At 58.0% G+C, this 16,561-nt stretch overlaps 1 protein-coding gene across 1 annotated transcript in view; it reads right to left on the bottom strand.

Annotated features, from left to right (window-relative positions):
• ACOT7 (acyl-CoA thioesterase 7) overlaps positions 1-4,292 on the bottom strand; it is a 112,191-nt gene extending 107,899 nt beyond the window's left edge. The window contains exon 1 of the mRNA XM_077837414.1: positions 4,206-4,292. Coding sequence (XP_077693540.1) covers positions 4,206-4,258 — 53 coding nt within the window. The 5' untranslated portion in view covers positions 4,259-4,292. The remainder of the gene's footprint in view (positions 1-4,205) is intronic.
• Positions 4,293-16,561: the final 12,269 nt, after the last annotated feature.

The raw sequence follows: 16,561 nt of genomic DNA on the forward strand, positions 1-16,561 counted from the left end.
CGGGAACCATGGCCAAGGGGCTGCCCCTCGCCCATGCCCAGCCTGGGCCGCCCAGTGCCCTGGGCCAGGGTCTGAGCCCCTGGGACCAGAGCGGAGGCTGTCCCGGACACACACACAGGGGCTGTGGGGGGGCGGAAGAAGGGGCTGCCGCCAGACACACATAGGGACACGGACACAGGAGCTGGGGGAGGGGGGAAAGATCTGCTCCCCCCCCCCACCAGACACACACAAGGGCTGCGGGGGGGGGAAGGGGCTGCCGCCCCCCCCCAGACACACACACAGGGGCTGCGGAGGGGGGGGAAAGGGGCTGTCGCCCCCCCCTGGACCACACACACAGGGGCTGCGGGGGGGGGGGGGGAAGGGGCTGTCGCACCCCCCCCCCCGGACACACACACAGGGGCTGCGGGGGGGGGGAGGGGCTGTCGCCCCCCCCCGGACACACACACAGGGGCTGTCGCCCCCCCCCCCCCAGACACACACACAGGGGCTGCGGGGGGGGGAAGGGGCTGTCGCCCCCCCCCCCCAGACACACACACAGGGGCTGCGGGGGGGGGAAGGGGCTGTCGCCCCCCCCCACACACACACACACAGGGGCTGCGGGGGGGGGGAAGGGGCTGTCGCCCCCCCCCCCCAGACACACACACAGGGGCTGCGGGGGGGGGGGGAAGGGGCTACCGCTCCCCCCCCCAGACACACACACAGGGGCTGCGGGGGGGGGGAAGGGGCTACCGCTCCCCCCCCCCAGACACACACACAGGGGCTGCGGGGGGGGGAAGGGGCTGTCGCCCCCCCCCGGACACACACACAGGGGCTGCGGGGGGGGGGGAAGGGGCTGTCGCCCCCCCCCGGACACACACACAGGGGCTGCGGGGGGGGGGAAGGGGCTGTCGCCCCCCCCCGGACACACACACAGGGGCTGCGGGGGGGGGGGGGAAGGGGCTGTCGCCCCCCCCCCGGACACACACACAGGGGCTGCGGGGGGGGGGAAGGGGCTGTCGCCCCCCCCCCGGACACACACACAGGGGCTGCGGGGGGGGGGGGAAGGGGCTGTCGCCCCCCCCCCCCGGACACACACACCGGGGCTGCGGGGGGGGGGGGGAAGGGGCTGTCGCCCCCCCCCCGGACACACACACCGGGGCTGCGGGGTGGGGGGGAAGGGGCTGTCGCCCCCCCCCCCCGGACACACACACCGGGGCTGCGGGGGGGGGGGGAAGGGGCTGTCGCCCCCCCCCCCGGACACACACACCGGGGCTGCGGGGGGGGGGAAGGGGCTGTCGCCCCCCCCCCGGACACACACACCGGGGCTGCGGGGGGGGGGGGAAGGGGCTGTCGCCCCCCCCCCCCGGACACACACACCGGGGCTGCGGGGGGGGGGGGGGAAGGGGCTGTCGCCCCCCCCCCCCCCAGACACACACACAGGGGCTGCGGGGGGGGGGGAAGGGGCTGTCGCCCCCCCCCCCCAGACACACACACAGGGGCTGCGGGGGAGGGGGAAGGGGCTACCGCTCCCCCCCCCCAGACACACACACAGGGGCTGCGGGGGGGGGGGAAGGGGCTACCGCTCCCCCCGGACACACACACAGGGGCTGCGGGGGGGGGGGAAGGGGCTGTCGCCCCCCCCGGACACACACACAGGGGCTGCGGGGGGGGGGAAGGGGCTGTCGCCCCCCCCGGACACACACACAGGCGCTGCGGGGGGGGGGGAAGGGGCTGTCGCCCCCCCCCCGGACACACACACCGGGGCTGCGGGGGGGGGGGGAAGGGGCTGTCGCCCCCCCCCCCCGGACACACACACCGGGGCTGCGGGGGGGGGGGGAAGGGGCTGTCGCCCCCCCCCCCCAGACACACACACAGGGGCTGCGGGGGGGGGGAAGGGGCTGTCGCCCCCCCCCCCCCAGACACACACACAGGGGCTGCGGGGGAGGGGGAAGGGGCTACCGCTCCCCCCCCCCCAGACACACACACAGGGGCTGCGGGGGGGGGGGAAGGGGCTACCGCTCCCCCCCCCCAGACACACACACAGGGGCTGCGGGGGGGGGAAGGGGCTGTCGCCCCCCCCGGACACACACACAGGGGCTGCGGGGGGGGGGGAAGGGGCTGTCGCCCCCCCGGACACACACACAGGGGCTGCGGGGGGGGGGGAAGGGGCTGTCGCCCCCCCCGGACACACACACAGGGCTGCGGGGGGGGGGGAAGGGGCTGTCGCCCCCCCCCGGACACACACACAGGGGCTGCGGGGGGGGGGGGAAGGGGCTGTCGCCCCCCCCCCCGGACACACACACAGGGGGCTGCGGGGGGGGGGGGGAAGGGGCTGTCGCCCCCCCCCCCCCGGACACACACACCGGGGCTGCGGGGGGGGGGGGAAGGGGCTGTCGCCCCCCCCCCCCGGACACACACACCGGGGCTGCGGGGGGGGGGGAAGGGGCTGTCGCCCCCCCCCCCCGGACACACACACCGGGGCTGCGGGGGGGGGGGGAAGGGGCTGTCGCCCCCCCCCCCCCGGACACACACACCGGGGCTGCGGGGGGGGGGGGAAGGGGCTGTCGCCCCCCCCCCGGACACACACACCGGGGGCTGCGGGGGGGGGGGGAAGGGGCTGTCGCCCCCCCCCCCCCGGACACACACACCGGGGCTGCGGGGGGGGGGGGAAGGGGCTGTCGCCCCCCCCCCCGGACCACACACCGGGGCTGCGGGGGGGGGGGGGGAAGGGGCTGTCGCCCCCCCCCCCCGGACACACACACCGGGGCTGCGGGGGGGGGGGGGAAGGGGCTGTCGCCCCCCCCCCCCCGGACACACACACCGGGGCTGCGGGGGGGGGGGAAGGGGCTGTCGCCCCCCCCCCCGGACACACACACCGGGGCTGCGGGGGGGGGGGGAAGGGGCTGTCGCCCCCCCCCCCCGGACACACACACCGGGGCTGCGGGGGGGGGGGGGAAGGGGCTGTCGCCCCCCCCCCCCGGACACACACACCGGGGGCTGCGGGGGGGGGGGGAGGGGCTGTCGCCCCCCCCCCCCGGACACACACACCGGGGCTGCGGGGGGGGGGGGAAGGGGCTGTCGCCCCCCCCCCCCGGACACACACACCGGGGCTGCGGGGGGGGGGGGGGAAGGGGGCTGTCGCCCCCCCCCCCCCCGGACACACACACCGGGGCTGCGGGGGGGGGGGAGAAGGGGCTGTCGCCCCCCCTCCCGGACACACACACCGGGGCTGCGGGGGGGGGGGAAGGGGCTGTCGCCCCCCCCCCCGGACACACACACCGGGGCTGCGGGGGGGGGGAAGGGGCTGTCGCCCCCCCCCCCCGGACACACACACCGGGGGCTGCGGGGGGGGGGGAAGGGGCTGTCGCCCCCCCCCCCCCGGACACACACACCGGGGCTGCGGGGGGGGGGGAAGGGGCTGTCGCCCCCCCCCCGGACACACACACCGGGGCTGCGGGGGGGGGGGAAGGGGCTGTCGCCCCCCCCCCCGGACACACACACCGGGGCTGCGGGGGGGGGGAAGGGGCTGTCGCCCCCCCCCCCCGGACACACACACCGGGGCTGCGGGGGGGGGAAGGGGGCTGTCGCCCCCCCCCGGACACACACACCGGGGCTGCGGGGGGGGGGGAAGGGGCTGTCGCCCCCCCCCGGACACACACACCGGGGCTGCGGGGGGGGGGGGAAGGGGCTGTCGCCCCCCCCCCGGACACACACACAGGGGCTGCGGGGGGGGAAGGGGCTGTCGCCCCCCCCCGACACACACACAGGGGCTGCGGGGGGGGGGGAAGGGGCTGTCGCCCCCCCCCGGGACACACACACCGGGGCTGCGGGGGGGGGGGGAGAGAAGGGGCTGTCGCCCCCCCCCCCGGACACACACACAGGGGCTGCGGGGGGGGGGGGGGAAGGGGCTGTCGCCCCCCCCCCGGACACACACACAGGGGCTGCGGGGGGGGAAGGGGCTGTCGCCCCCCCCCCCCGGACACACACACAGGGGCTGCGGGGGGGGGGGGGGAAGGGGCTGTCGCCCCCCCCCCGGACACACACACAGGGGCTGCGGGGGGGGAAGGGGCTGTCGCCCCCCCCGACACACACACCGGGGCGGGGAGAGCGGGGACGGGTCCATCTCACGCCTGGGGTGCGGTGCCCCCCCCCCCATGGCTCCCGGGCCCAGGCTCTCCCCGTCCCGGGCCGGCGGCGCAGGGACCCCCCGGGCCCCCCCCCGTCACCTGCTGAGCTGGATGGCGGCCGGGCCGGCGCCCGCGGAGCCCCGCGCGGCCATGGCGGCGGATCTGGGCGCGGCCGCGGACGCTCGGGCGGCCGGCGGCACTGAATGGGGGGCGGGGCCGGCGCGGGCCCCGCCCACCCCGCGCGGCGCGGGCCCCGCCCCCGGCCGGCTCCCGGCGCCCAGGAGCCCCGCCCCGCGCAGCGTGAGGTCACGGTGATGCGTGTCCCCCCCCCCGCCCCGGTGTGACGTCACCGCCCCGCGGGCGCCCGCCCGGCCCTTCAGGGGGGAGCGCGTGGCCGGTGGCGGGGGGGGCCGGGCCGGTGGTGGGACCTCACCCTGGCCCCGGTCGTCTCCCCGCAGGGTGGAACCCGCCCCCCCCCCGACGTAGTTAAGGCGACCGAATCCCTGGTGTAGACGGCGCTGGGCGGCGGGTTAACCACGGGAGCGGCAGAAGCGCTCCCCCGCCCTGGCGAGAGGCTGTCCCGGAGCCGGGCCGCCGCAGGCCCGCTGCTGCAGGGCGTTCAGCGTCAACGTAGCCGCCGCCGCCTCAGGGGAAGAGAGAAGGGGGGGCCCGTCACCTGGGCGCGCCCCTACGGGGGTGTGATTCAGGGTCACCTCGATCGTTCCGTTACAGCTCTTGTTCTAATGGGAACCGGCCTCCCCTCAGTCCCCCGCAGCCTGTCGGGCCGGCTAGGGCCCTGTCCGTCCCCCGAGCCGCTCCGGCTAGGGCCCTCTCCGTCCCCCGAGCCGCTCCGGCTAAGGGCCCTCTCCGTCCCCCCGAGCCGCTCCGGCTAGGGCCCTGTCCGTCCCCCGAGCCGCTCCGGCTAGGGCCCTCTCCGTCCCCCGAGCCGCTCCGGCTAAGGGCCCTCTCCGTCCCCCGAGCCGCTCCGGCTAAGGGCCCTCTCCGTCCCCCGAGCCGCTCCGGCTAAGGGCCCTCTCCGTCCCCCGAGCCGCTCCGGCTAAGGGCCCTCTCCGTCCCCCGAGCCGCTCCGGCTAAGGGCCCTCTCCGTCCCCCGAGCCGCTCCGGCTAAGGGCCCTATCCGTCCACCGAGCCGCTCCGGCTAAGGGCCCTATCCGTCCACCGAGCCGCTCCGGCTAAGGTAGCTGCTGGGGGTGCTTGGCCCTGGGACTTCCAGGCAGCAGTGTCCTTGGGCAGCCCTGGCTCTCGCCCCCCACGGCCCAAACACGGAACAAAGACACGGGCTGAGGAGGACGCAGACGGTTCTTCATGCCGGACAGCGAAGAGGGTGCGGGATTCTTCCCTGTGGTGTAAGTTAGCTCCCACCCTGTCATAAATATAAAGGGAAGGGTAACCACCTTTAAATCCCTCCTGGCCAGAGGAAAAAACCCTTTCACCTGTAAAGGGTTAAGAAGCCAGGATAACCTCTATTATACTTTCCTCCACAAGTATAACCTCGACAAGATACTTTCAAAAGCTGGGAAGAGGGAGAACATCAAAGGGTCTGTGTCCCTCTGGGTGAGGCTTTTGCCGGGGACAGAACAGGAATGGAGTCTTAGAACTTAGTAAGTCATCCAGCTAGAGATGCGTTAGATTATGATTTCTTTAAATGGCTGAGAAAATAAGTTGTGCTGAATAGAATGAATATTCCTGTCTGTGTGTCTTTTTCGTAACCTCAGGTTTTGCCTAGAGGGATTCTCTATGTTTTGAATCGGATTACCCTGCAAGGTATTTACCATCCTGATCTTACAGAGGTGATCCTTTGCTTTTCACTGTTTCTTCTATTAAAGTGTTTCTTTTCAAGAACTGAATGCTTTTTTTTATTGTTCTAAGATCCAAGGGCTTGGGTCTGTGGTCACCTATGCAAATTGGTGAGGATTTTTACCAAACCTTCCCCAAGAAGTAGGGTGCAAGGGTTGGGAGGATTTTTTGGGGGAAAGACGTTTCCAAACAACACTTTCTCAGGAACCCAGAGAAACATTTGGTGGTGGCAGTGGAAAACCAAGGGCAAAGGGTAAAATAGTTTGTACCTTGGGGAAGTTTTAACCTAAGCTGGTAAAAGTAACCTTAGGAGGTTTTCATGCAGGTCCCCACATTTGTACCCTAGAGTTCAAAGTGGGGAAGGAACCTTGATAGACCCATTAGTCTTTATAGCTGAAGTCAAACGTGTCAGCCACAAAAGTGAAGGGAGAGTAGATCTGTGTCACACTTGGGTGACTGGGACTGTACCAAGTGACATGCGAGGGGCATGACAGCAGCTAACCAATTTACAACTAGAGCAGATTGGAAAATTTTCACTGAACCAAATTTTCATCAGATAAAACTATTTAAACAAAACCAGTTTTGTTTGCATAATATCTCCATCTCGATGACATTTCCCACCAAACAGAAATTCCCAGTTTTGACCAACTCCCTTAGTAACACAAAATTGTCATTCTTAGAGGGGCGTCAGGTTCTGGCCCTGCTCTCCTCCCCCCAGTGAAAGGGTGGTAGTCACCAGTCGTTTTTCAGACAGCGTGGAGTGCAGGGAGTGTGTGCATGCTGCTTCAGGTGATACGGTCCAACAGAGACACCTAGAGTCTGATCTCACACCGGTGTGAAATGTCACTGCTGCCAGCTGACCCGTGCTCTCAGGATACGGAATGATCTCATCAGGGTGAAGCACAATGCTCTGGTTCCAAGAACAAGAAATAAAAATGAATGACTCACTCTGGGTATTAAATTCCTGCCACACCAAGTTCCTCAGTCTTTTCAGGAAAGTCACTATGCAGCTCAGGGCTGCTCTTCTTAGGATTAACTTTTCAGATCACAAGTCAAACACTAACAAGCTGCTTCTGTCTTTTCTTGGAACATAGCAACACAACCCACATAACTAGAACCAAGAGTGGGAATTTAATGTTCTTAATTGTCTGACAAAGAACGCTACTCCGTGGGAATTCCAAATTGGAAGTCATTAATTGCTTCTTGGTGTCTAGCTGACCTATTGTCATTTCATAACTGACACCAGTTTTCAACAACTAGGAGGAATAGCTTAGAGACTCCATTGACTTGAATGGGGTAATTCCAGTTTCACACCAGTGCGAGAGCAGAGTCTGTCCCTACGTGCACTTGCTGCTGAATAGTCATTGTTGAAGGTGATTGAAATTTGATTTCAAACTCAAAGAGAAGTCTACACAGCATCTCATATTTCTGCTAAGCATTCCTGCCCAAGGCTTAAATGTTTGCTAGAGACTCATACTCCAAACCATAACACAGGCAGCTCTAGAGGGATTCTGCATCAGGGAGCGGGTGGTGCAGGTGAAAACCAGAAGAAAGATTTTGTGTTTATATTTCCAGAATGATAACTGTCCCCAGCTGGAAAGCAATGTGAAGGACAGTAGTATTATGCTCTCTGGATCCTCAGACTGGCTCAATCCACTATGACATCTTATACATAGGCACAAAAGAGAACCAAAAATCATCATTTTTCCAGAGTTGTAGTTTATATTACAATACCACTGGCATCAGCATTAGTTAACGGCCAATTCTGCAAGCCTGGCTGAGTCTGGGTAATGATCACTCTTACAAGTGAACTGTTCCACTGACACCAGTGAAACTAAGTGCTACTCACAGTGACTAACTGTTGCAGAAATGGGCCATAAGGTGACTGACTGGAACTTATTTTCAGAGAAATAATTAAATGGATATTTCCATCTAAAGCTAATGTCTCCTTCCAAACATCGCTGGGAACTCTCCCTTTCTGCTCATCTCACTCACATTAGACTCTTGTAACTGGACTATGAAATGACCCACCTTGATCATCACTACAAAAGGTTTTCCCCCCCGCTCTACTGCTGGTAATAGCTCACCTCACCTGATCACTCTCTTTCCAGTGTGTATGGTAACGTCCATTGTTTCATGTTCTCTGTGTATATAAATCTCCCCACTGTATTTTCCACTGAATGCATCCGATGAAGTGAGCTGTCGCTCACGAAAGCTTATGCTCAAATAAATCTGTTAGTCCCCAAGGTGCCACAATTCCTCCTTTTCTTTTTGCAGATACAGACTAACACGGCTGCTACACTGAAATCTATTAAATGACTAACACCATTCCGTCCCTCTTCTCTACATTTCTGGGGGCTTGGCTCACCACTACGTTACTCCAGTTTTACACCAATGTAACTCCAGTGGGGTACCACAGCAGTGAACCAGGCCCTTAAGTTAGAACATTTTACTTCTGTTTAACAAGTTTGATTCCTGGGCAGAAAAGAGACCAGGCTTTATGATTATTGTAAGCGGCCAGTTTATAAGTACTTACCCTCTGCAACTCACTTGCACCTCCCCGGCACAAGGTTAGCTTTCTCGTGCTATGCTGTATCCTCTGCAGCAGCAGCCATGACTTGGTAATCGGTCTCCATCTTGTGTTAAAACTGCACTTCTTTTCCATGTCTATTTGTGGATTTTTCTCTGCCTCATCTATTATTTAAGGCCTCAGTGGTTCTTTCATTTTCTAAAATGCCAGTTATTTGTACTGATTCACAGTTGGTCTGTTTTCATTTGCATGGTTTGCATTTTATTTAAGACTCTAAGAACTTCAGTGAAAAGATCCATGGGAAAGAAGCAGAACCTACACCCCTCACAGTATATCTGTCTACCTGCCTGTCTATCTTACTGCTTTGCACTGCTTCCTATCACCAGAGTATTTGAGTGCCTTCCACAGAAAGTGATGGTTAAGTCCATGGAGTCTCTGACACTTCTCATCTTTGGGGTAAAAGCTCTGCTTGTGGGAGGTTGCATGATTTTGAGTTTGTACATTTTATTCATGTACTCTGGGGGGGATTGGCTGGGGTTTTGGGGGGCACAAGGGGTCTTCCTCTCACCATTTCAGCTGAATGCCAGGAATCACCGTGGGGTCTCAGCGTGTCAGTCTCTTCCAACCCTGGAAAGGGGAGAAGCAAAAAATGAATGTGCTTAGTAACACACACCGCTCCACAAGCCATTGGCCTAACTTCATTCAGAAATTCAAGTTGCCTGAAGTGGAGGGAGTGAAAAGCTTCTGGGATTTGTAGTGACACAGGGAACTGGCTGGAATCCAACTGGCAGCCTTTGTGAAATGAGTCAGTGGTCTCAGCACACTTCCTATTGGGCAGCTGCCCATAACAGTAAAAACCCATTTCCACAGGCCTCTTTACACACTAGCAAGAGACACGGACTAAACGGCAGTGGGAAGAAAAGGAAGCAGCTGCCACCTGCAGGAATTCTGGCTCCAAAATCTAGTATTCCTCAGAGGGCCTCCAGCCCCAATCCCTCAGTACTCTTGTCTAGGGCGCCTGTGGGGGCTCCAGGCAGGGTCTTGCCCTTGGTTAGGCAGATCCTGAGCTAACCCAGAAGGATACGCATAACACATGAGAAGCAGGAAAGGCCAGTGTAAACAGAGGAGATGTCTCTAGAGTGAAGGGATACAGAATTTCTGGCTTGGGAATGGCAGGAATGAAATAAATCTGCACTGGAGAGGCAATCTGGAAGTCTCCTGAGTCAGCAGCTGTAGGGAATCCAGGAGCATCTTAAAAGTCTAACTAGTCCTAGCAGCAACTGGAGACTGGTACTGTGTATTCTGGTTCATTGCCAGGCAGTCACAGTCTGGCATCAGGAGGGAAATCAAGAATGAACCGTAAGCTGGCCTGTGAAATAAAATATTTATAAGGAATCAGCCATTCCTCCTGAAACCAGGAAAACTGACTGACAGTGCAACTGATACAGTGCAGAGGGTTTAGTTAGAAGTATTGGATGGAAGTGGGGGTCCTGTATCTGCTTGGCAGCTATTGGGATTCATTGTGTGGTGTTGTGGTAGAGGGGAGGTCTTCAACACCTAAGTGCCAGGAGGAGAGGATATGGGTACTTTCAGAAACCCCTCCTTTGGGAGTTGACTCTCAACAATGCATATCTCAGGGATCAATCTGAAAAGCTGCTGGATTTCTTGACTTGATAGAACATGCATTATCTCACTAATCTACCTCACCCAAGTGTTCAGTGCACCCTACCATTGTATCTTCATTAGACTGAATCATAATGCAGTAGGATAAAATACACCTATCTATGCTGAAGTCATCTGGAGAAAAAAGTGTGGTATTTCTAGGCAGCATGCCAAGGAATCGATCAGATGTGGGCAACACACAGAAAAATATTTTTGTACTAAGATGCACCCCAACATAGGGATTGAATGCAATCCCTTTTGTGATTAAAGCAAACAGCTTAATTATAAATAAATGCCAAAAAACCCCTTGAGTTGGGAAGGGGGAGGGGAAGTTCCAGAAATGGAAAGGTGAAGTTTCCAGCAAAGTAATTGGAGATATGTCCCATATGGCATGTGTTTCACTGGGGGGGGGGGGGGGAGGCTGTAGAACAAACAGTAAAACATTAAAGTACATTCTTTTTTTTAAAACCAAAAATCCCGAGAAGACATGTTACATGCGCAACCTGGGTGCGTGAACTTTCCTCTGGGTTTCACAAGAAGATCTACATATGTAAGGAAAATAGGGAAAAGTAAGTGAGTTTCAGTGCAATACGGCACATTGAACCAAATGAGAATAAAGGGACTCTCTGCTAAGTCTGCAGCCTTACATGCTAAGTTGTATTCCATCATGCCTTAGGAGTTCCCTGTCGGATTTTGACAATGAGCAGTGTTAATTTGCTGTAAAACATTCTACATAAAATGGAACCTGAAAAGTACATGTACAGTCCCACTGCAAATAAATGTAATTGAGAAAACCTGAAATACAATGTCTCCTAATACTTTAAGAAAGTCTCCACTGTGTGTACTTGCAAAGGAACATGGTGAATTCTGCAACCTGCTGAACCTTGGAAGTTCCACCTCCACCGTCCTGTGAGTCATGTATCAAATCTAAATAGCCAGGAGCTCTGGCAGATGGTTCTGTACAAATTGCCAGCTCTCTCTTCTGGCTGAATCACTTAAGGAGAAATTTTCCCACTGGTTCCACTCCTCTTACTGGACATGGCCAGCTCGTGTCCTGACTGACAACACCTAGAGGCTTACTGGTTAGCATGCACCCAAATCCACTGTGACTGTCTGGACATGCAGACTTGCTCTTACACAAATTTTCCTTCTACAGGGAATGAAATGGCACCATCCAATCCTTTTAAGCAATTACCAGTCTTATTACATTTCATTGGTTATCAGACCATTCTTGGAAGGGCACACACTTACACTCAAACCCAGATTGTCAAGACTTAGTGGCCAAAGGTATTTGGCCAAGAACTCCACCCAGGAGTCCTGATTCCCAGCTCTGGCCCCTGCTCTAATCACATTCTATCCCTAGGTTATAATGCATTAGCACTTAGCAGAAAACCTAGCTTTTCCTCCAAACAAATTCTCAGCGTTGCTGTCACTGTTTCAGCTCTACGACTAGTATCAATGCTGGCCATGCTAGTGCAGACAGGGTTCCTACAGGTTTTTTTACCACCATGCTCAGGGAGGTAAAAATGCCAGCATCTGATCTATACTAGGGCTCCCTCCAGTGCTACGCTAGTGGAGCAGCATTGGTGGGAGCAGAAGGAAGAGGTGAGAGGGAGGAAAGCTAGTCTAGCTAAGGCCAAAGAGTCACTTACGCGCCTGCGAACAAAACAGGCTCAAGAATGATGCAAGCACAAAAGGAAAAGCAATCCATGTAATCGAGATTCTGGGGGGACCAGACCCTGGTGGATCATTGCACTACCAATGCACACACTGCTTATCAAAGACACATCCCAGACCTTGATCTTTTCCAAAGCACCATTATTAGACCTGGCTTTATCTGCATTACAAGGTCCACTCTAGACAGGCAAACTAGGCAGCTGCCTGGGCAGGCATATTGTCTTGGGCAGGCTCTGACTGCATGACCGGAAGAAGAGACCATTACTGAGACTTTAAAGGAGATAAGTGAAAATTCTGGCCTACCCACCTTGACAGCGTCTCCCTGTCACTCATTCACACCTGGAAAACATTGTTAAAAGGAAACACAAGTGTAAGGTTCACTCTAATTTTCCCACGTCTCGCCTAGTGTTAGACGAGCAGAGGCAAGGTGTAATTATACAGTTTGAGTACCCTTAGGGCAAGCTGACATAGGCTTCGTGCACCAACTCATGGCAGTTTGAACTCCTGGAGGGATCTCATTTGTTAAAGCTGTTTGCATTGAGTTTCAGATGCATTAATGGATTATGAAAGACACACCAGACCGAAACTGTGATCCCAGCTCCACTCGCAGGCTCAGGGAGACGCTGTCAGGCTGCAGGGGTTATGCATGGAGATGGTGTGATGCTCATTATGGGAGTTTCCCTGGCAGAAGATTTCCAGGTCAGCTTCCGACTGTTCCTTTGAACTCCAGTTTTTTTTTTTTATTCCTTTGCCCTGTGGCAGGAGCACCACTGATTTTCCTCTCCACACGTCAGGGAATAATATGGAAAAGGCTCTGGCTTAGCAATGGGAAAAGTTCAGTCTACTCTGGATAAGCACCCAAAAATTCCAACGCTTCTCTGAACTTTAGCTAAACTTCTCCAGAGTTGGCTTGGGGCTGGAGGACTCCTGAGATTAGGTTTCCTCTGGAGATTTCTGCCACTTCCACCTCTGGTCCAGCTGGAAACTAGCAGAGAAAACATCCCAGCATTTCAGACTCATGACCAAGGCTTGGCTCAGGTTTGGTTCTAAATGCCAGCACAGGAGTAGGAAGCAAATTTCACCTGACACACCTGTTCTCCTGCCCCTAGATCACTGGGATCAGATGGGGATTGGGGCTCGCTCTCTCTGCATACCAGCCCAACCATCTTCAAATGAAAGGCCTGCAGGAGGGGAAAGAAATCCTTGTGATGCTCCCTAGATCCTTCCCTCACAGGGGCCAGGTTCATATCTCCTGCAGAACAAGCAGGGGCTTCCATTCCTCAGAACCAGGAGAGTGCAGGAATCCTTGGGGACCCAGGCCATCAGCATGGGGACCCCAAAGCCCCTCCAGCTGCCTGGAAGTACAGCTCCATAGTGCTAAGGAACTCCCCTGCTCATTGCTCTGCAGGAAGCCACCCTTAAAGGGTGCTTTCCACAGCGGCTGCAGGCCGCATCAGTATTTCAGCAGTCACTGCTGCTCACTGGGCAGGAGGCTGGGTAGAGGGGCACATACATCCCTAGACCCATTTCTACACACAGATCCCTGGAGACAAAGGGCCCCCAGGAATCTGGTCACAAAGACAGACCATGCTGTGGTAGCAGCTGGCTCCCCTGGCCCCAGGAGTGGATCCCGGTGCTGTGGGGACAGTCACCTCCCAGGTGTTCACAGACTTGCTGGAAGGCTCTTGCGCTGTAGCCCTTCCAGGGAGCAGTAGTTGCAGTATCTGGAGCCAGGCTCAGACAGAGGCACCACCTGCGGCAGCCGTCTCTGCAGCACGTTGACCCCATGCCATGCAGAGCGGGCAGGTCCCTGTGGGGCAGGGTGCTGGGCTGGAGATGCCCAGCCGGCAGAGACACTGCACTTTCCAGCAGTGCTACTGTTGTGTGTTACAAGAGGACCGAGAAGCCCCCAACCCCAACGTGCAGACATATAGCAAGAGGCAATCCCCACTCTGAGTTTGCAGTCTGCGTAGCTCTTCGCAGGCCTGCGTCACGTGGCCTCTGCAGTCGATGCTAGATCAGCTGGGAGCAGGGGACCAGCCATCAGATCCACATCTGACCACAGGTGCCGGTGCATTGCCACAGTCTCACTGCGGTTTGCTTGTGCAAGGGGAGCTGGACCGTGTGATACTGCTCTGCCCTAGTGCTGCCAAGTGCTGCACTCACCTGATGCTTCCTGCAGGAGCCTGGTGGAAGCGAGACACGCTCACCCAGACATGTGCGTGTGTTGGGGCCAAGTCACCACGCTCCTTTCCCACGCTTGTGAAGCTATTATTGAAAGGCTTGTTACCAATCCCTGCGGTGCCCGAGGCGTGGCCCGGCACCCTGGAAACGTTGAGCGAAACTGCTTACTCACTGGGAGCCACTGTGGGTGGCTGAGCTGCCGGTCTCTGTGCTGCAAGTCTGGGCAGCTCTCTAGAGCCCTGCAGCGCTGAACAGAGCACCGCTCCCATCCAGGAGCGCCCGCAGCCAGAGACACCAACAGAGAGCGAGACACTGACAGATTATCAGGCTCACGGAGGTGGGCAGACACATGTGTGCCCATCTTTTACAGAGACAGAAAGACAGCCCCAGTGCAGACTGGAAAGTTCTGGTTTGTCTTTACATCCGTCAGAGCTGTAGGAAATGAGAGAGGGTTGGAGTCTTCAGCATACGGAGGATTCCCACGGTCAGAGTGCAGGCGCCATGCACATTCAGTCCCGGTGCAAGTGGGTGCAGCATCGTGGATGTTGATTAGATGTCTGCAATCCCATTGCCCCAGGAGGTCAGAGCTGAATGGCGACAGCTTGCTCTCTTTCCACATACACAGGGCCTTTCCTTTTTAGGGGAAGTCCTGCTCAGTCCACATGCACACTCCATGGGATTGCCGAGGTGGTTATACCCAGTGACTGACAAAGGGAATAGAGGGGGTTACATTAGGGTGAATTCAGAGTATCCCCACTGAAGGCAGCAAGAAACTGAGATAGAATGGAGCAGAATTTGCCTAGTTACCCCTCGTAATGAGCCATTTACCCATCTTACCCACACCTAAAGAAACTCATATTTTGACCTCGTCCTCCCTGTGCCAGAGTCAGGCTAACAAGTGCCAACATGCAGCACGTCTGAGTGCTTGGCAGCCAGGGCTGCAGAGAAGCTGTTTCACTTGTACGTTCCGTCACAATCTGACCTTCTGGATCATTTGCGCAGAGAGACAGATCTCAAGACTTCGGATTAGGTGTTTGTGGAGCCCTAGGCCAGAGCAAGTGGGGGCCCCTCCCCACCCATTCTGCCTGCAGTCCCATCCCCCCCAGGGCTCCTGCCAGGGAGCAGGGGCTTGTCATGCTCAGCCCACCCAGAGCTCCTCCATTTTTCTGAGGGGGCCCCAGGGATGGGCCCCGTGACTAACCCACCACTGGCAGGAAAGAACCGAACAGGAGAAACCCAATGACTGTCCAACATGCTGTTGACATGTGGTGTGCTCCGTTTTATATTCCAGCAATATAGTCCTTCAGTACAGAGCCCACATCACAATATCCCCTCAAGGGACGCAAAGAAATCCTGAGCTAGGAGCTGGGACTTGGTGGCTTCCTTTCCAGTGGGAGAGACAAAAACTCACCACAGGAACAACCCTGTGTAAAAGCTGGGTTTACCTTGGATGCTGAGTAAAAAGCAGGAGCCAGAAAAACAATAAGGCTGAAATAGTCCCTCAGAAACAGCTGCTCCCTGGCTTGGGAAGATTCCCAGATGTCAAGTTCTAGGGGAGTATTTCAGATTCCCTGGGAGAGGCTGAACATTCAGCTGGGAATACCAGCCATGTCCCACAGGTCGCAGCTTCAGGCAGGAGTTGCCATGCCGGCCGGTCTAGGCAGTGCGTTGGGCACTGGCCTGCTGCACAGGGCTCTTGGGCTGGTAGAATAAATGGGCTTTGTGGCCTTGCTCCAAATAATCGAAGCATTCCAGACACAGGTGACTCCGGGCTTGGCTGTCAGTGATGTCACAACTGAGGCAGACACACCTTTGACCCCTAGCACACAGCTAGAGCAGACCTCTCTCTTCAGGGGCTTTGTATCAGCAGAAGAGGTGGCTCTCCCCACTTCTGGAGAGTAATTGGCCTGTTGTGCTCTGATGAAAGTTACTTGCCCTCAGCTCCAGGCCTTGTAATGCCACCTGAGGCCTGCAGTGGTGGCCTCTCCCTGCCATTGTTAATTAAGGGTTTCTATTGTCTGCAGAGACACCTGCACCGAACAAAACCTCTTGGCTCATGAGTCTGAACCCCCACTAGCATTTCATTGTCAGAGAGATGCAGCTCCCAGAGCAGCAACAGGAGCTCTGTCAGGCCTAGGGAAGATGGGCTAAAAGTCCCCACCATTGCTCCCCTGGCTCAGCAAGGTTAAGCACCTAAGACCTGGCTTTCAGAGGTGCCCAGCACCTACCTGCAGTTCCTTGCAGAGTCAGCTGGAGCTTTGCTTATCCAGCCCCCCCTGAAAAATCAGGCTCAGCTTGGCAAGATCCTGAGCGTGGTATTTACATCGCCAGCCACAGCTAGTGTCCCATCTGCACTAAGGCCTCCAGGACTGTCAGAGCTGGTGGTAACAGTGGGAATTTTTTGTAGAATTTCTCCTGCAACTTAAGAAGTGTTTCTGTCTTTAACACTCAGATGCCCAACTCCCAGTGGGCTGCAAACCCCAACTAGATCCATTTTACCCTGTATAAAGTTTACACAGGGTAAACTCAAATTGTTCACCCTCTATAACAGAGAGATGCACAGCTATTTGCACCCACCAGATAT

Source organism: Eretmochelys imbricata, chromosome 18 (genome assembly GCF_965152235.1).
Source record: "Eretmochelys imbricata isolate rEreImb1 chromosome 18, rEreImb1.hap1, whole genome shotgun sequence".
Classification (NCBI taxonomy): Eukaryota; Metazoa; Chordata; order Testudines; family Cheloniidae; genus Eretmochelys; species Eretmochelys imbricata.